Source organism: Acartia tonsa, chromosome 5 (genome assembly GCF_053477335.1).
Source record: "Acartia tonsa isolate MP-2025a chromosome 5, ASM5347733v1, whole genome shotgun sequence".
Taxonomy (NCBI): domain Eukaryota; kingdom Metazoa; phylum Arthropoda; class Copepoda; order Calanoida; family Acartiidae; genus Acartia; species Acartia tonsa.
Window position 1 is genome coordinate 26,198,102 of NC_137264.1, and position 20,909 is coordinate 26,219,010.

A 20,909-nucleotide genomic window follows, 5' to 3' on the forward strand; every position below is an offset into this window, starting at 1 on the left:
TTGGTTTTTACGGGTACTACCGGACCTTCATACCGGAGTACGCCGACTTGACGTGTGAGATGAATGCACAGAAGAAAGCCACGAAGCTAGAGTGGACCCCAGGGATGGATGAGCAGTTCCAGCAGTTGAAGGACAAGTTCCAGAATGCCCCCATCCGCGCTGTGCCTGATTTTGAAGCGGATACCCCATTTCAACTGACCACCGACTACTCCGGAAGAGCAATCAGTGCGATCCTGAGTCAGGTTCAGAATGGCGCCGAAAGGTTGATCGCCGCCATGGGACGTAAGACGACTGGCGCGGAACAGCGATATCCCTCATGGAAAGGAGAAGCCTCCGCAGTTATTTATGGCATCAGAAAGTTTCGGACAATCCTGAGCTTCAAGCCGTTCCAAATTAATACGGATAACAGCGCCCTCAAGCAGTTGAAGTCACTGAAGAAGAACACTGGCATGATGGCCAGGTGGACTGAGGAGCTGGCTGGTTACGAATTCCGTGTGGTTCATCGGCCGGGGAGACTCAATACCAACGCCGACGCGTTAAGCCGGCGTACCGATGCTGACATGCCAGACCCCACAGCCGAGGAAGAGGCTGAGCAGGAAGAGTACGTCGGAGCTGTGGATGATCCTGCTGACGAGCTTCCTGACCGCCGAGAACGGTACAGAGATAGAGTGTACCGGCATCAGTTAGACGACCCTATTTTGGAAAAGGTTCGTAGATGGATAGGCGTTGACCGGCGTGCACCAGACAAGGCAACCCTGCGTGGAGAGAGTAGGGACGTGCACCGGCTGGCTGAGATTTTCGACACTCTGCGCATTGCAGAAGATGGAGTCATTGAGCAGGAGATCAACACTTTCACGGGGAAGCGACGCAGAATCATGGTCCCCTTGTCCCTGAGAGAAGAGGTGTTCACTCACTGCCACAGAACTACCACAGGAGCGCATTTTGGCATGCACTCCACCATATCGAAGTTTTTGAGGAATTTTTATTATGTGGGACATCAAGCAGACATCCGCCTGAGGATCGCCGTCTGTCATGACTGCGTCCAGAAGAACATCAAGGCCAACATCAAGATAGGAGCGCACGTACCCATTCAAAACGGGTACCCGCTCCAGACAGTTTATATGGATGTGGTGGGCAAGTTCGACACAACTACAGAAGGATACAATTTTATCCTGACCTTACAGGACGGATGGTCACGCTTCGTTCAGGCGTACCCCTTGAGACAGAAGACCGCCGACGAGGTCGCCACGACGATTATGGACAAGTTCATTTGTACCTTTGGATGCCCGCAGGCATTCCACAGTGATCAGGGAAAAGAGTTCTGCAATACCATCATGAAGAAACTCTTGCAGAAGCTCGGTGTTAAGCACGAGCTAGGCCCCGTGGCGAACCCCCAGAGCAACCTTATAGAGAGGTGGCACCGGACCATGGAAGAGACGCTGAGAACCGTGATCCAAGGACGGGAGACTCTATGGCCAGAGTACTTACCTGGAGTTGTCCTGGCGTACAACACGAGGATCCACAGCAGCACCGGCGTGACCCCCTTTCTTGCCTTCCAGGGTAGAGAGGCTACTCTACCCGCGGATTTGATTTTGCGGTTACCCAACCCTGACGATGACAAGGATATTCCCACAGCCGTGAGAAATTTATTGGACAGATATACGACCATGTATGAAGCCATGGCGAAGAGTCAAGCAAGCACCATTCGAAGAAATGCTTTGCAGTATCACGGCAGTCGCGAATTTCGAGTAGGCGACAAAGTTTTTTATTTGGCACCCAACCATGGTAAAGCAAAGAAGAAGATGACCAAACATTGGAGTGGACCATACTTAATTACCGAGAAGTGTGCCGACGTTTTATACAAGATTCAGACAATACCAGCGGGAGAGAAGGAGGACTTGGTTGTACATGTTGGTCGGTTAAAACCATATTACCCCCCAGCAATGACAGATGGAGACCCAACTTCTCCCCCAGAACCATTTGAAGAAGACGGAGATGAGGCAGGGGAGCAAATTCCCTTGAATCCAGAAAGGCAGGCGAAGCCGCCTAATCCAAGAGTTGATTTCTCAAATGGGGATGACAGCGATGATGAGGGAGGACCCCCCAATAGACCGGGAGGAGCACCACCACCACCGCCCAACATTGACCCCCTCAACCTTCCCCTACCGGATACACCACCGCCCAGATCACCAACGATGCAGCGCACACCGCGCAGAGAACAGAGTGAGAGGAGAGGGAGGGAGAGAGATCAAGCTTGCGAACCGTCCGGTTCGGGCACTCAACGGAGAGATGCCAAGCGAACCCCCGATAGAGAGAGAAGCCCGAGAAGAAGCTCGCCCCCGCAGACACCGCGCCGAGATAGAGAGCGCGAGCGAGCTACGTACACATACCCTTCCGCACCCCGGGTAGAGAAGCGCGCTCTGAGCGACAATGAAGAGCCGTCCACGGACTCACCCGAAAAAGGGGAGAGGGTTAAATCCGGAGGAAAGAAGCAGAGGAGTGGGACACTTTGGCAACAGCAAGTGGAAGAGAGCAAAGAGGTGCTAGACAGCTCAGACGAGGATATGGACCCGCCTGCAGTGGCTACACTTGCGCGGACAATCAGAATCCCCGTCAAACGCGGAGCAAAGCTGCCGTACAAGGGTACAAAAGAGAGTGCGGGCCATGACATATACTGCCCCGCCCACACAATCCTTCCCCCTGGGCAACAGACTTGCGTCCCTCTCAAGCTACACACCCGTGTACCCCCCGGATATTTTCTGAAACTCTTTGGCCGTTCAAGCATAGAACGGGAGGGAGTAATTTTACTGGCAGGATTAGTGGACAGCGACTACACCGGCGAGATACAAGCAGTCTTCTGGAACTTGAGTACCGAAGCAGTGGAGTTCAACAAGAATCAACGAGTGTGTCAAGCGGTGATCCTAGAGACTCGCGAGGTGGAATTTTATCATGTCGATAATCTTCCTACCACTGATCGCGGTGCTAACGGCTTCGGTAGCACCAACCAGTAAGGCATATTCAATAGATATAGTAGATTGCACAAACCCTTCCACCATCAAGAAATTCAACAAGGAAACAATATGCAGAGCAGAGGAACCTACACAAGAAGTTCCAGTGAAGGAGCGCTACACAATCCTACAGAGGCCAACACTGACGAAGGTACACGGATACTCCTGCGAAGTGAGGGTATCCTTGTACCATTTCAAGTGCGGAGTTTGGGGCCACCTCAAGTTACAGCAGGTACCCCAAACTATGAGGCACGAAGAAATTACTGCAGAAAATTGCCGCCGCATGTCACTGTTGCAGGAATACCAAATTTCTGGCTACGGTGACCCTATCAAAGTGAAACTTAACCGCCCAACCTACGTTTCGGCAACCCTGGCAGGATCCCTGAAGATGGAAGACGACAAGATCACCTGCATCGGGCAGACCATCCGCATGGGCGACACCATCCACTACAACACCCTGAAGTTAGCTGAGTACCAGATTCTCCTTAAAGAAGAAACTTTTCTGGTTAGCAACAACAAGGTAGAGAGTGAAACGGATCATCTATCTCTACCATGTCCATATCATAAAGGGGAGTGCATCACTGGCGCCGCGACATTCGTCTGGAATATCAACGACAGTTCCTGCACTCTACAAATGGTCAACACCATCAACCCCCTCACCACCATGGACACCTACCTAGTGGACCACCAGCAGCAAGTTTTACTAAACACTACAGGCGCAATGAAATTAATGCATTGCCCCTTTAATGTCATCACCACGGACCACGACGGCATCTACCTGGGCAAGACCAGCGAACTCAGCAGACTCGCCACCATCGACCCCGGACAGATAGATGTGAACCTTCAAGCTGCAGTACATTTAAATTATTTAGCCTACAGTATGCGCCAGACCTTCAGCCAACTAGATGTAACACTACGGAAGACCATATGCGAAACCCATTACCATGGAAAGTCAGACCAACCAGTGCTGCTACACGAGCAGACTTACGGACTCTTGAAGGGAGACCTGTTGATGACCTTCCAGTGCACCAAGAGGACTCAGAAGATCAAAGACGACATCAATTGCTATCAAGATATACCTTTGGATCCTGATGGTTATGCAGATGCTGCAACTAAACATTATAAGTTGCATTCTACAAGGGTAACGTGTTCAGCAACTTTCCCCCTAACTGTCAAGTCTAAAGAAGGCTGGATTCAGCTGACTCCCGCCATCATCAAGACTCAGGCCCCCATGGAAATGACCATCGACACCCCTCTAGTTAACTGGACGGATTTCAGCCATGGAGGAATCTACACGGAGAGAGAGAGAGCTGAATGGTTACACACCCTCACCTTCCCTTCCTACACCGAGGCAAGCCTGAAGGAGATCACCTACGGACTCTGCATCGGAGATGGAAATTGTAACCAGCTTTCCACCAACAACTTACCCCTGTATACCCTTGAGAACCTAGTGCCGGACATGGAACGCAAACTTGATTTGTGGAGCAGCGTCAAGAGCTGGCTCCATGAATATGGCGACCTAATGGCATTCGCATGCCTGGTCATCCTAGGGCTAAAATTTATTACTGATCTGATATGCATTATCCTCACATTTCTACGTGTAGGACCTGGAGCCGCCATCGCCTTAATTGCTCACCTTTATCTTTATAACAAGCATTCCTACCAGAAGCTTATGAGAAAGAAGAAGGCCGACACCAGACCTGAGAGGCGAGAACCTACGACAACCGCAGAGACAACGTCGCTATTACCAACGACATCAACCCCGAAGATCCAGATGACAGAGATACAGCCCATCATGTTAGATCCTGCATCCTTGCCATCATACAACACTGCGACTAAAACATCTAGGCTATCAACCTTAATACCATGACATCGCAATAGGTAATATTGGCCGACCAGTCTATTGTCTTTGCCAATTTGAGCGTTATGTTATCTGGCACGTCTGTTCGCCAGATAAAAAGGGGAGAAAATGTAGTGGGTCTTACTTGAGATACTTGTAAAATAAGCAGAATGGCATTTTCGTGATCCTAAACGAGTGGACAGATTTTTATGAAATTAGTACCATTTTAAAGCGTTAATTTTTCTCTATTGATTTTTCTTTTATTTGAATTTTTAAGCCCACAAATGACGGATCTCGAGTTTTAATTATGAAACATTTGTACTTATTATATTCTGTTAAAATCTTGATAATCTTGTGATATCTCATATGAGGCCATATTTTTCCAAGAAATCGATATACATATAATGCTCCGCATTTATATGTATATTTGACCTTTCTATCATCTACGCGTGTAGGTTTTAGGCGATATTTAACTTATGTACTTTTGTAGAAGAGAGCTCCAGTTATCCAGGGATTTGGCATCCTCAATGCATCACGGAGATTTTCCATGCACAACTGAACGTGACTAAACGGGAAACTCAACATACACTCCGGCCTGCTGATATACCCTACGCAGACCTACGTGTATCCCTTGCCATCCCTGTATGATCAGAAACGCCCCCTCAATACTTCAATACTCTCTGTAATTTTCCTATATGTATATTGATATAATATGTATTCATTAATTTTGTGTAAACTATACTTGTCTATTGAAAATACATCAGTTCCGCACAAACAGTTGTTAGTAGAGTATCAACTCCAATTTGTGGGCAGCTAATCATAGCTGCAATTAATTATCCAGAAACATATAAAATCCCCTGTGGGTACTTGCGTGTAGTATTCGTTATTTAACTTAGCGGAGACGTACAAACGAAGGGAACGAGTTGCTTCGCTCTTGGATCGCTTCAGCCACAACGTTACCATTCCAACGTGAAGTGCCGCCACACCGCTCGAGGCGGGCTTTAATAGTTTTTAAAAAAGCTATCTATTACGTCCGATCTGCTACAGCCTATATCACAAAAAGACAATTTTCAGGTCTTGATATTTTAAAAACTACGTGGTAGAAAATTGAGTTTATTTCAAATATATGCTATTTAAATGTAGTTTACCCCATTAACTAAGAAAAAATATGCGGTTCACTAAATTAAGTTTAAATGCATTTCGTGAAACTACCCCTTTAGTAAAAAGATTTAAACTATTAAAAGAATTTTGAAGTAGGTATTTATGTTTTTGACTGTATTTTTTACATTATAAAAAGACTAGCGGCTAGGCCCCTAGAGGCCTCTAGGGGCACTTGAGGAGGAGAGAGTCGAATTTAATAATTGAATTTTTTATTTTATATTTTGTAAGAAAAAGTAAAAAAAAAATTTTTTGGGGGGGGGCGAACATTTTTTTTTTTTGGGGGGGGGGGGTAGCCCCCCACCCCCTTATTTTTAAATTTAGTTAAAAAGGTTTTTTAAAAAATTTTTCGGAGGGGGGGTTGGGGGTGTCCCACCCCCAAAGAAAATAGTTATAAACCTTCCCGGGACCTATGAGAAGCTACCCTGTTAAGGAGAACCCAATCGGTTCAGCGGTTAGCAAGATCCTTTGGTACAAACATACAAACATCCTGTTACTTTATTATAAGGACTAGCGGCTACGCCCCTAGAGGCCTCTAGTGGCACTTTAAATGTTTTTGTTTGATAAAGTCTCTACTATAATTTTTTACGTACGATACCTCTTCATTTGACGTTGAAGTCTCCTAAACGTTTTTTAAAATTTTGATTTTTTTGTCATTTCTCTTGGGAGGGTGGTGGTACCCTCCCCCAAAATAGTTATAAACCTTCCCGGGACATATGAGAATCTACCCTGTTAAGGAGAACCCGATCGGTTCAGCGGTTAGCGAGATCCTTCGGTACAAACACACAAACACACAGACACACAGACAAACATCCTGTTACTTTATTATAAGGATATAACTGGAAAGATAGGCCTTTGTATTAAAAAAAACATTTAAACCATCCCACCATTTTTGACTATTTTCACGGAAATCCATCACGAAACCTATCTTTACATAATACTCTTTTCCGCACCAAAACGTTTTCAAACGGTTCTAGCCGGTAGTTGCTGGTACTAGAACCTAACATATTCACAAACAAAACAAAAAACATTTAGAATTACTGATGGAAGATGCTTAGAATCACCTGCTCTCGTTCGTGCATAGTCCCCTTTGACAATTTTAGCTTTTAACTCATTTTAATATAAACTTTTTTTCTAACCAAAATTCGCCTAAATTTGCAGCTTTTTTTTTGTGGAGAAATGACATGTTTGAAATATTGAAGTGTCTAGTGAAAATATAAGGATAATTTTATGGGGAAAATTTTCTTAGCTTCAAAATTGTCTAGTTGGGCGAGAAAAGGCAAAAAAATAGCAGGAAACGGCGGTGTTCCTTAAGTTCCTTTGTGTTTAGGTGTGGTTTTAAAAATTGTCTCATTAGCCTCTCCCCGAACCACCCTTTATTATTTTTTTCAAAAAAGAAAAATATTTTTTGGTAGGCCATTTAACTTAGGGGGTTAATCAACGTTCTAACGACATAAAAAGTTTGCAAAACGAAGATTTCTTAAACAGCAATAACTTGTGTAATTAGATAATTAGATCCTATTCGGTAATATTTAATAGAGTACCTCTCTTGAAAATATGCTCCGCAGGGACTAGTAGTTTTAAATATATATATATATATATGATTCTGTGTCCCTTTCAATAGTTCATAGGACGACGACATATGTTTCAAAAAAGCTAATTTTTCTCAGGCAATCAGTAGTTCAACGGTCAACATTGCTCACGTGATTTCTCACAAATCCGCATTGTCGATTACTGTAAAAGTTGCAGAGAGAATCTCAAGCCTACTGAGCCTCGCTTCTCAAGCTATTGAGGGCAGAGAATATGATATTCTTAATTCTGCTCCTGTATTTACTGTTCTTTTACCCCACATCATGGCTAGCATCTCAGGAAAATAAGCTTTAAATTGAAATTTTAAATAAGTTTCATCATGGTTAGTATGAAAAAAACTTTGAATGTTAAGTATTTTTATACCTTTTTGAAAATAATGCATCTATTTTTTACTTCTTCCACCAATTAAAAAAAAATTCAATGCTTTCTCGTCATTTGTATGGTCTTTGGGACATCTAATATGATGGGCTCCAAAAAGTTTGTCTGTCCGGCCGTCGGTATGTCTGTTCATATGTTTGTATGTTTTTTGGTTACACTTTTCTGTAATACACACAAGAGGTTTTGTGATTTTTTCTAACGTTTTTTAGTTTTAATACCCTCTAACCGATCCAAATCAATATAAGACACTAAGGCTTTTTATCCAGACTTCCTTTGGTTAGTTTTTAATAATATTTTTTGAGTTAATTTTAGATTTCAATATAATTTCTATTTGTAAGGTTCGTATGTCTTTACACAAAAGAACAGTACTTTTTTTCTTTTCAAAAAGGCTTCTGTTTTCATAAAACTATTCTTGTTTGCGAAATATCATCAAATGTTTTGATGAGTTCAAAGTGCAAAATAAAATAACACAACAAAAAATCATCATTCATCTATAACAAAAAAGTACATTAATCAAACTGTTAACATTAATATTATTTACCACCCCTTTTTGTAAGATATTCATAAAATTCATAAAAGCTTACTTCTAAGTTTCTGTGTCGTCATACATTTTCAAAATTTATCGTCATTTTAACAATCAAAATGTTGCCTTTTATTAGCACTGGCATGTGCTTAACATCACTTGGTCTCCTTCGTACTTAGTCCCCTTTACCTATTGTATAAAGTTAGGTTATAAGCAAATTATTTTATAAGTATTAATTTTTAAAAGCTTTTTTCATCAGGTTTGGCATGCAGTAATCCATCTGCTGCTGTACAAGTGATCTCACTCATCCAAGATCTTTTGCCTAAAGTAGCACAGTTGAATACAGAGTTAGTAAAAGCCAACCCAGAATATCAACTAGAGGGGAAACAAGAACAGCCCACACCACATTATGCCTGGGTAGAAAGTGATCATCCCTACAAACCTGCTGGAATTTTCAACTACAGGATTGTCTTTCCATCATCAGTAAAATGGATGGCTATTGAATTTGATCCTGCTTGTTGTACTGCACAACCAGAAGATTCTCTGCAAGTTTACATTAGAAATCCATTTTCTCAAAGGCCTAAAAATTTAACAAGTCCTCTTGTCACAAGTCAGGTTGGTACCAGCGTTAAATCACAAAAATACAGTCATGTATTAACAAAGTTTAGTGGAAATAAAGGCTGGCCATCTCAAAGTGTAGTTCTGCCAGGCAATGAAGTTCTTTTCTCTCTGGAAACCGCCAGTGACTATGTTAAGGGAGATAATAAAGCTTCCAACTATGGATTTAAATGTCTTGTTGCTGGTTATGAAGTTCAAGATGGAACTCAAGAAGGATTAAAAAGTATTGAACATGAATTGGCTTACCTTGGAGGACTTTGTGCATCAAGTCTTATGAATAAATGCCTTAAGCTTCCCTCAAATACAGAAGGCATTGAAGAAGTTAATAGTTTTGAATCAACAGCACAGGATCTCTACAATACTTTCCCGACGCTGCTTGCTAAAGGATTTGGTATTGATGAAATGCCATCTATTCAACAAGCTTTAACTGGTGACTTACCTTTAGTCTCACAATCGTGTGAAAAGATGTTCCTAAAAGATTTTGTTCAGTGTGCTACAGGAACTGCTGGAGGTCGTCTAGCCTCATGGCTTCAGCCTGAATCTCACATCTTACCATCCAAATGTTCTGTATCTTTCAAAACGGATGAAATGAGATGCTCTTGGCCAACTATTGTCACAGTTATTACTAGAGATCAATATGGAAATATTGCCAATGCCCCTAACATGAAGGTTGAAGTGAAAGCTATCCCAATTGATGAATTAAACTCAAGTGTTGGACCTTTGAAATTAAATGAAGCTCTAATGCCGGATGGAATGACATTTGGGGGACATCCACCACCAAATCTAGACACTAAATATGAAGTGACTGTTAGAGAAAAGATGTTTTATCATGCCATTACTGTTAGCAAAGCATATGAAAATTACTCCTTTGAAGAGTTAAGATGGGCATCACCAAAGTTACAAAGACAATCAGAGAATATGTTAGTCAGACCCAATGGTGATGGAACCTACAGTGCTAACTGGACACCAAGCAATATTGGCTGGTATAAGATCCATGTTTCTCTTGATGGTTGTGATCTTCCTGGCTCTCATAAAGTAGAAATTTTAGAGGACCCTCAAGGAAAGATGCCACCTTCACAAAACAACCAGAAAATATTCCCAAATAATGAAATTGCCAGGTTAAGACAATTTATTGCCAAACCTAGTGCTGGACTTAGAATTAGACTCCACCCCACTCTACAATCAGAACAAATTGGAATTATTCCAGTAGATGGTATTGTGTCTATTGTTGATGAACTTACAAACAGTGACGGAATATGGGTTAGACTTGGGTCAGATGTGCTTAACTCTTATTGTTCCAACTCCTATTCTGAAGGATGGTGTTTGCAATACAACAAACATTATGACAAACAATTGATGAAACCAGTAGTTGAGCAACCATCAACTAAATCAAAATTGATCCTTCAAAAAAAAAAGCCAGAACATATAAACAAGCCTGCATTAAAGAGTTTTAATCCTCCACAAAAGACAACACCAACAAAAAAAGGACCTGGAATGTATACTGTTGTAAAATGTGGAAACTCTGGCCATAATATTAGATGTGCTCCTAGCCTAAATGCTGTACCTATTGGTATTTTATCGCTAGGTGATAATATTATGGTTTATGATGTTAAAGATACGCCATCAGGTGAATGTTGGGTAAAAATTGAAAGAGATTCAGCTGAGAAATACTGTTTTGGAATGGTGGATGGTGACCTCTGGAGTTTAGCTGTATCCAATACGGATATACAATATCTACAATCAGAAGCAGAAATACAGGAACAAAGATGGCCAAATATATTAGGAAACTTCAAGTCTAAATCAAACTCATTCTTATCACCATTTGGCATAAGTGATGATATGAAATATGTATGGGGCCCTGGTTTACCTCAACTTCCACCAGTACCAACTACACCATTTTCTCCATTTGACACATCTATGACAAGCTCTATAGCAAAGAGCAGTGATGGAAGTCCATCTCCAAGTAGAAGAAAGAGCTTACCAAAACCTGCTGGCAGTAGTACATCTAGTTCTCCAAGACAAAGTTTTCAAAGTCTTGGTTCATCAAGTAGTAAATCAGGAGCTCCTCCAACCCCACCAACACCAAGAAGTAGATCTGGGACTGTTGAAAGAAAATCTTTCTTCCAGAAATGGTTTAAATCAGATGATTCAACATCAACTCGTGGAGGATCAGGGGTTGCTGGTGGGTCAGGCAGTTCTTCTCCTGCAAGAAGATCCTCTCCTGCTTCATCATTAGCTCCATCCATAGAAGTTCCACCAGCTACAACATCTCTGACAACAGCAAAGAAAGCTTTTCCAATCAATAAAGATATACCACCAGAATTGCAAGGTGTATCAGTAAAGGAACTTGTCAAGGTTATTGGAGCAAGCAGAGCAAATGGAAATGGAGTTACACCTCCAAGCACACCAGGTACACCAAGAAAGTCTAGATCAGTCAGCCCTGCAGGACCTGTAAGTCAACTTGCCTTCAGTAGGTCACGCAGCTCAAGCCCAATGCCAATTGGTATAGGAAAGAGATTAAGAGGTGTTAATAATGCATCAATTAGTGTAAGTGGTAGCTGTGAAAGCATTGATGAAATTGGAGCACAAAGCTTGAATAGCCAAACTTCCATGACCTCAGATACATCTGACATGATATCAAGTTTGACAAGAGATATGTCAATACTTTCAACATCACCTGGTGTTACTAGAGATGTCTCTTTATCAAGCAGAAAGGATGGATCTATGTCACCAGCATCTTTAAAATTTGAACTTGTAAGTTCAATAGGACAAACAAAGAGTAGAACATCAAGTCCAGGAAAAACAGAATCAATTAAAGAACCTGCAAATATTCAAGTATCTGCAATTTCCATAGATAATCCTGACCCATCGAAAAGTATTGATAAACCATCAACAAGTTCCTCTCAGGGCCCTGCAACTGTAATTACCCAGCCAATAGCTCCTACTTCAACTCAAGCTCAACCAGTAACACCTGAACTTGAGACACATTCAAAGGATATACATTCAAATGAAATTTCAACTGGCCCCATTATTGAAGCAATGAGTCCATCAGTTGCTGAAAGCATAAGATCAGTTTTTGCTGCATTTATCTGGCATTCTGGAATTGTACAAGATGCTATGGCCTGTGCATCATTCCTTAAATTCAATCCAAGTGTTGGAAAGGAAGGATCATCAACAACCAAAGACAAAGATGGCAAAGTTGATGTTGAGGAAAAAGTAAAGCAGCGCCATTCTGTTGAAGTTTTGTCAACTGCATATCTAAATCACTTTGATAAAGTATTATCAACAGCATATCTGAATTATTTTGATGGTGGAGGAGTGGTGGGCGCTACAAGTAAGGTAACAGGTGGTAATGCTAATAGAAATATGAATGAGCAGGTTGTTAATCAACAACATCAACAGCAATTACCCATTCCGGAGTTGGAGGAAACTAAATCTGAATATGTACCAGGTACAATTTTATGTGTAAACTCATTTTAAAACATTGTATATACTGTCCAGCTATTTGCAGCCGCTCTTTTTCAAATAAGATTCCTAAACTATTAAAGTATTTTTTGCAACAAAATCAATATATTTTAAAGTTTTAGAGAATGAATATTTTAAATCAAAGGAAATCTTATTCCAACTACTTCGTTTTTTTTATATATTTCAATTTTCTAAAGTAGTGCTTTCTTAAAGGAAGGAGTAGGTTGCGCTAAAAACCTGTAAAGGTGTGAGTTTTAAGGCTTAAAAATAGTAGTAGAACGATAAAAGGGGGGGGGGGGGAAATGTGGTGACTCGTGCCACGACATACCAGCAATTTTATTTTGGGTGCTACTCCCTTAGTTTTAGAGATAATTGGGTGAAATCTTTTGGGCTGGGTCACTAATTACCCCAACTAGAGGTATCTTTCAAAAAAAACGGCGGCGGGTCCGCCGCTCCCGCCGTTCGCCACCATTTTCCGCCGCCGCCAAAAAAAATTTTTTTATTGCATTTCTCGCCGAATTAGGCAATTTGGAATCATTTGAGACCATGTTATTTTTTTCAAAAATTTTTCCCCTTATAACCAACCCTGCAGGGGGACTTTTTTTTCAAATTCTCGTTTATTAAGGTATATCTTAAATTCAGTGCCTCTCCTAAGCTTTTAAAGATATTGAGACAAAACCTTTTGAGGTAAATCAGTAAAAAATATTTGAATAAAAAATGGCGGCGGTACCGCCGCTCCCGCCGTCCACCGCCATTTTCCGCCGCCGCCGCCAAAATTTTTTTTATTGCATTTCTCGCCGAATTAGTCAATTTGGAATCATTTGAGACCATGTTATTTTTTTCAAAAAATTTTCCCCTTATAACCAACCCTGCAGGGGGACTTTTTTTTCAAATTCTCGTTTATTAAGGTATATCTTAAATTCAGTGCCTCTCCTAAGCTTTTAAAGATATTGAAACAAAATCTTTTGAGGTAGATCAGCAAAAAAATATTTGAATAAAAAATGGCGGCGATACCGCCGCTCCCGCCATCCACCGCCATTTTCCGCCGCCCACAGGACGGCTTGTAAGGGGAAAAATTTTTGAAAAAAATAATATGGTCTCAAATGATTCCAAATTGCCTAATTCGGCGAGAAATGCAATAAAAAAAATTTTGGCGGCGGCGGAAAATGGCGCTGGACGGCGGGAGCGGCGGTACCGCCGCCATTTTTTATTCAAATATTTTTTACTGATCTACCTCAAAAGGTTTTGTCTCAATATCTTTAAAAGCTTAGGAGAGGCACTGAATTTAAGATATACCTTGATAAACGAGAATTTGAAAAAAAATGACTAAGTCCCCCCGCAGGGTTGGTTATAAGGGGAAACATTTTTGAAAAAAATAACATGGTCTCAAATGATTCCAAATTGCCTAATTCGGCGAGAAATGCAATAAAAAAAATTTTTTGGCGGCGGCGGAAAATGGCGGCGAACGGCGGGAGCGGCGGACCCGCCGCCGTTTTTTTTGAAAGATACCTCTAGTTGGGGTAATTAGTGACCCAGCCCAAAAGATTTCACCCAATTATCTCCAAAACTAAGGGAGTAGCACCCAAAATAAAATTGCTGGTATGTCGTGGCACGAGTCACCACATTTCCCCCCCCCCCCTTTACCAAATATGTGTATTTCTTATTGAAAAGAACTATAGGTAAAAAAATTTTTTTTTAAAGTTGACATTAATTTTCATCGTTCTTCTACTGTTTTTTACCTAAAACTCACAACCTTTACGGATTTTTAGCGCAACCTACACCTCCCTTTGTTATATTTTATAATAAACTACTTTGTATCATAGATATTATTTTATGTTAGGCATAAAAAAAATTGTATTATTATAGGATTACCCCAAACTCTTGGTCAGCTAGTCATCCTTTGGGAAGGAATTGTTCTCACTTGTTTGGATACAATTCTTTCACAGTCAAGGTAAACCAATTTAGTAGCGCAGCTATTCTATGATTCACAATGTCTTTCCGTCTGTCAGTCAGTAATGCTATGGTAGAAATGAGATTTACTCAATCTCTGCAAAAGCTGGACCTCTGATGTCTCTTGAAAACATACCCAGTATTATGGAGTAGTTTTAAGTATTCTACATTAATGGCTTTCCGACAGCTTTTATTCAGCTTTTTAGTCGCTTAAACTTTTAAATTGATTTCCACATATCTTGTGTGCTTATGGTCTGTTTTTTCAAAAATAAAGGGTTAGTTTCACGAAAGGCATTTGAACTTAATTTAGTGAACCGCATATTTTTCCTGGTTAATTGGTTAAACTATATTTATATGGCATATATTTGAAAGAATTTCAATTTTCTACCACGTAGTTTTTAAAATATCAAGACTTGAAAATCGTCTTTTTAAATTGCATATATCACAAAAAGACGATTTTCAAGTCTTGATATTTTCAAAACTACGTGGTAGAAAATTGAAATTCTTTCAAATATATGCCATATAATATAGTTAAACCCATTAACTAGCCAAAAATATGCGGTTCACTAAATTAAGTTCAAATGCATTTCGTGAAACTATCCCTTGAGTAATAGTATCAAAATTAAATTTCCCGTTGATTTAAGGGATTTTTGTGTTCATAGATGAAATTTTTTTCATATTTTTCGTAATTTCTATGGCATTGGGGATTTTTTTTATTTTTTTATTTTTTATTAAGATTAAACCAGTGGAATAAAGAGAAGTCTAAGTCAAGTTCTAAAAGTTCTAAATCAAGAGGAGATTCCTCAGTTCTACCACTTATAGGTATGAATAGGAGGAAGTTGTATTAGACATTCTTTTTTTAACCGAACACAAAACTAAAGAAATACTCAACCATAAAAATAAGTTGCAGCACTGAAGTTTAGTTGCTTTATTAAGGTACAATTTGGAACTGTGAAGAATCGGCGGCGAATCTGAGTTTTATGTTTGGTTTCGAAAAGTGTCTTCTTCGCCTTCGCCCATAGTCTCTTTTGTTTTATTGCCTTTAATTTACTTCAAAGTTTTGGAATATTCGAATATAGAGTTGTTTTTAGTAGCGAAGCTACTCTATAATTCACAATGTCCGTCTGTCCGTCCGTAATTAATGAATTGGGGGAAACGTGATTTTCTCGGCTCCTATAAAAGATAGAGAGCTAAAATTTTTTGACAACATTTCTATCATTCGGAAGCACAATTAACTATAAAACATCAATGGCAGTCAGACTGCTTTTTAGTAGGTTTTAGGCTATTTTTTATATTTTCCAAATTTTCCCCATATCTTTGGTGTTTATGGTCCGATTTCTAAGTTTTTTCAGTTAAAGATATCAAAATTAAATTTCCCGTCATTTGAAGAAACAACAATGACAGTCAGACTGCCTTTTTGCAGGTTTTTGACTATTTTTATATTTTTCACATTTTTCCCCATATCTTTGGTGTATATGGTCCGATTTTCGAAATTTTTTCAGTTAAAGATATCAAAATTAAATTTCCTGTCATTTGAAGAAAAAAACAATGACAGTCAGACTGCCTTTTTGCAGGTTTTTGGCTATTTTTATATTTTTCACATTTTTACCTATATCTTTGGTGTTTATGGTTCAATTTTCAAAAGTTTTTCAGTTAAAGATATTGAAATTAAATTTCTGGCGTTTTTAGAAAAGAAACAATGGCGGCCAAGATAGCATTAGCATTAGCAGGTTTTTGGCTATTTTTATATGTTTGACATATTTCCTCATATCTTTGGTAGTTTTGGTCCAATTTTAAACTTTTTTGCAATAACAGTTTCAAAATATTTTTTCCCCATTGTTATGTGCATCTAGTATGTAATTTACTTTAACCGTCTTCATCATACAAAATAAAACAAGGTTTCGTGTTTTTTTTCAATAAATCTATTCTTGATTTTAATAAATACACTTTAAATCTACCTCTACGTATTTCCATCCAAAATTTTTGTGCTTCGCTACTTATGAATGTTGTCATCCTTGTTCAATAAATAATGTATTTTTCTAAGAGTTGGGATGGGGGAGTAATCCAACAATTATTTTTAACACGTAAAGCATGTTTTTTAAAGCTCAGAATACTTCACTCCGTTCCGTATGTCTGTAAATATGTAAAGCATGTTTGTATTTTTTTATTATTTTTGTTGTTGATTGTTTGTATAGACTTTTTATACCTACACGACTTTATGAGCTTGAAATATATCTATACATTGAGAGATAGAATAGAGAAATCAAACAATTTCCTGCTCTGGACTAATTTTAAACTTTGAAGATAATTATCGGTAAAGCCGTTATTTTTATGTATATCTCCCTTTCATTCCTTCTGTGTTACCATATGATATACTAGTGGCAACGCCCCTAGAGACCTCTAGTGGCATTTAAATGTTTTTTTTTTATTTTAAATATCTAATTTGAGAAATAATTTGTCTATGGTCAATTAGCTGTTAAATTCATGTTTCGGTATTATCCTTTTAGAATTTTTTTTTTCAATTTGAAAATTTGAGTACCCCCCTCCCCCCCCCCCTCCCCGACAGCGAACTATGAACTCTGGCCGCAGCACTCAGCTCCCTAGTCTGCCTAGCCGCAGCGCTCGGCCCCCTTGCCTGCCTAGCCGCAGCGCTCGGCTCCCTAGCCTAAAACCTAACCTAACCTAAAATAGTTGTTAGTCGTTGTCGGGGGGGGGGGGGGGGGGGGGAGTACTCAAATTTTCAAAATTGAAAAAAAAATTCTAAGAGGATAACGCCCATGTCTCTACGCAGCGCCACTACGCTACGTAGAGACATTCATACGCTAGCGACACTATGCGGCAGGAATATTTCAATTTTTTTCGATTTTATTGTGATTTCTCTTGGGAGGGTGGTGGTACACTCCCCCAAAATAGTTATAAACCTTCCCAGGACCTATGAGAATCTACCCTGTTAAGGAGAACCCAATCGGTTCAGCGGTTAGCGAGATCCTTCGGTACAGACACACAGATACACAGACACACAAACAAACATCCTGTTACTTTAGTATAAGGATATAAACTCTTATGCTGTGCTATTTCTGGCAAAAATAAAGGCATAAACTCACTCAGCTCGCATTTTAAAAAGCTTGATCTGAAACATGTACCATATTATGATTTCTTATTACATTGATTTCTGTGATATAACCCGACTTATAGATCATTAAAATAGCTAAGTAAGACGACATTCTGTGTTTCGGAGCCGGGAGTCGTGAAGCCGCCATATTTTGCCGGAGCCGTAATTTTCGTTAAAAACGGCTCCGGCTCCGGACTAGATAAAAAAAGAGATTTTTTTACAAATTATAATTTGGTAACTCTATTTTGTCTTGTGCAAATGCCCTTTTTAAGTGTTTCAAGTCCATTTTTATCAAAAATTGAACTTTTAAAACCTTCAAAAGTCAAAAATAAAAAATATTTTTTTTATGGGGAAAAAAATATGTCGAGCCGCACCAAAATCAAACTGCTCCGAAACGCTGATTTAAAGAAATGTTATCTGTAGATATATTATTGTAACTTTGTTTGCACTTTGAATGACAGCTAATGTTGAATCTTCTTTACCTAAACAAAGAACACATTAGTGTTGATCAACATGGACAATATGTCATTGGGTTTTAATATTATCTATTTGACAATATAAACTATTTATGAAGGAGGGGACAAAGTGAAAGAAGATCGTTACCATGTGAGTAGTACCAGCAGTGCTTGGCAGAATATTTGCAGTGATACCTGGACATGTGATATCTGTGCTATACCTGTCGAACCTCCTCTTACTTATCATTTGAAGATAGCACATCCTGGTGAGTTTAAGATGGAATTCAATTACACACTATGAAATATACATGATGATAGAGAATAGACATGAAATTAAAGAAAGGCATTTTCGGTTATTTAAATATATTTTAAATGCTGAAAGAATTGTTGATTTTTTGGTCAAGTGAGTGATTAAGAGATATAGGGTTTCAAGTATAGGTTTATTGCAGATCTAACACCTGTTGAAAATTATTTCAACCCACAATATTCCCGTATTGAGTATTTATGACAAATCATTACTGTTTGATCTATTTAAATATTCTTTTATTTTACATTAGGATGCGGAGATTCAGCTGGTGGCAAGGGTTATGATTCTTCTGGTCAGTACCGCGGGGGATGGACAGGAAACTGTGGAGAGGGAGGAAGTGGAGGCACGTCTTCAGGCAAGAACAAAGTGGAAATTTTATTGTAGTTGTGTACAACCTTAGCCATAGGCGTCCAAGGGGGGGGGGGATGGGGCGATTACCCCCCCCCCCCCCCCCCATTCTAAATTTACCCCCAACCATTTAGTTTTCAGTTTTTAAACAAATATTTTCAATGTGATTATTTTCCATTTTAAATATAATATTTCCTCATATTCTTGTATATATCAGGATACATAATCTGTGAAATCTGCCGGGAATCCTACAAGAAGAAGGCAAGAATGAACGCCGAAAACTTCTCCAACTCGTTAACTGGGGACAAAGCCGCCAAGGATAGAGAGAAGAAAAGCATGATGATTCCGCTACCAAGTATGTTGGCGTCCTTGTCATATGCTACAGCTAATTCTCCTGTCGGTCCCCTTGATTGTCACATGATTATGAAGGCTAATTCTTTGTTCCTGCTGGATTTAGCTTCCAGTACAGAAGAAGAACATTCCAGGTAAACAATATATAAAAAGTACCAGATACAAGACTTGTAAATGGTTGACAATTTTAAACCTCTTATTTTTTTAATTCAAGCTACAAATAGTTTTAAGCTTTTTATTGTGGAAAATTAAGACGTTGATTATTCCTCTTTTTACTAAATGAAAATGGTTCTTCAGATAGAAGTTAGAAACCAGAAGCACTTTCCACAAAATAGGATTCTGGTATTGTCTGAAAATGAGGATAATCCAGTCTAAAAATTATTATTTACACGAAGTTTCAGCAGGATTGTCTATAGCCTCCAAGATTTTGCTTGCTAGTCAAAAAAATGTAAAACCACAATTTATTATATTTTACAGATATTTTACAACAAACATTATGGAATGATTTGAAGAATTGAATATTTTTTTTTTCCAGGCGAACTGTAGATAACGAGTTGGAGACCGTTACAGAACTTGTACCTGGAGATCCTGGAGCCTTCCCTTTTGTTCCATTCAGGTAATAGAAACTATACACTAATATACACACGACGCTTTTGTTGTCGGAGTTGTGTCTACCTAGTCTGTCCCATACAAGTTTTTTAAAAACCTTTCATTTAACCACCTGTTGCCAATGGATTGTAGACGAAACAATTCTCTAAGTAGTTTAAATAGTATGAAAAAACTATTTAAGTAATATTATTCATTTCAGCTTTATCTATTAATCATACGGAAGTCCAAATCTGTCTTACCTGTCTTGCTCCAAATCTCAGTCAATTTTAGAGGTTTCAACAAAGCTTTGATAAGCCTAGCTTAAGCCCGTAAGCGTTCACCGTACTCTTAAAAAACGTAAGCTTCATAGCAATTTATATATAGTTATTTATGGTTTTAGATGTTTGGATATTCTCAGCATGGGATCTGAACTAAAACAATTAAACGATGAGCTACTTCTTGAAGGACGTATTCAAGGTTTGTACCCGGCAAAATATTTTAGAAATAAATTATGCATAGAGAAAGCTAAAAGTAGGAACAATGTTAGACTATAATAATAATGTATCACCCAAAGTTAGGTATATTGTTTTTCATATAACCTTCTTTTATAAAGATGAAAATTTCTGTTTAATTATATAAGATTTTACATATTAGAAAACCGCAAAAACACAATTGATTTGTTTCTATAGTTTAACTTTTTGTCCAACTAAAAAGGTAAAATTAAAATAGTATGTTTTTTTTTACGATTTACCGTGTATGTACGGTGTTTACAATAATTTTGTCTATATTTGCTTCGAAATAAATTTTCCTAATGTAGCTGGATGTGTATGTGTGTCATTTCAAGCAAGTTTTCGTCAAGGGAAAAGTGAACAATAAGTAGGAATTTTAGTATTAGTCATGGCCAGTTTGGGATATTGTTTGGGAGTGTCACTAGATTTGAAGCTACACTCAAAATAAAATATAAGAAATATTTATTTAGATGCTCCTGACTGGGAATATCCAATGAGAAGATCTATACCAGAGGAAGATTTAGAGGAGATCAAATCTTCTTCTGTTGTGACAGCTCCCACTACAACTGCAACCACCAGTAAAATTGTTCCTGGAACAGCTGCGCCATCGACATCTACTCCTCAACCAAGTACTTCCAGCTCAGGTAATGAGGTTTTAGGTTTATTTTTAATCCTTAAATACATTATTATTTACGTTAGATAAATCATT

At 39.1% G+C, this 20,909-nt stretch overlaps 1 protein-coding gene across 1 annotated transcript in view; it reads left to right on the forward strand.

Moving 5' to 3' along the window:
* Positions 1-20,909, forward strand: part of hiw (MYC binding protein highwire) — an 80,650-nt gene that overhangs the window by 35,800 nt on the left and 23,941 nt on the right. Inside the window, exons 37-46 of the mRNA XM_080162517.1 lie at positions 7,677-7,871; positions 8,753-12,566; positions 14,447-14,531; positions 15,267-15,352; positions 18,217-18,363; positions 18,655-18,759; positions 18,970-19,237; positions 19,639-19,719; positions 20,092-20,168; positions 20,671-20,844. Coding sequence (XP_080018643.1) covers positions 7,677-7,871; positions 8,753-12,566; positions 14,447-14,531; positions 15,267-15,352; positions 18,217-18,363; positions 18,655-18,759; positions 18,970-19,237; positions 19,639-19,719; positions 20,092-20,168; positions 20,671-20,844 — 5,032 coding nt within the window. The remainder of the gene's footprint in view (positions 1-7,676; positions 7,872-8,752; positions 12,567-14,446; positions 14,532-15,266; positions 15,353-18,216; positions 18,364-18,654; positions 18,760-18,969; positions 19,238-19,638; positions 19,720-20,091; positions 20,169-20,670; positions 20,845-20,909) is intronic.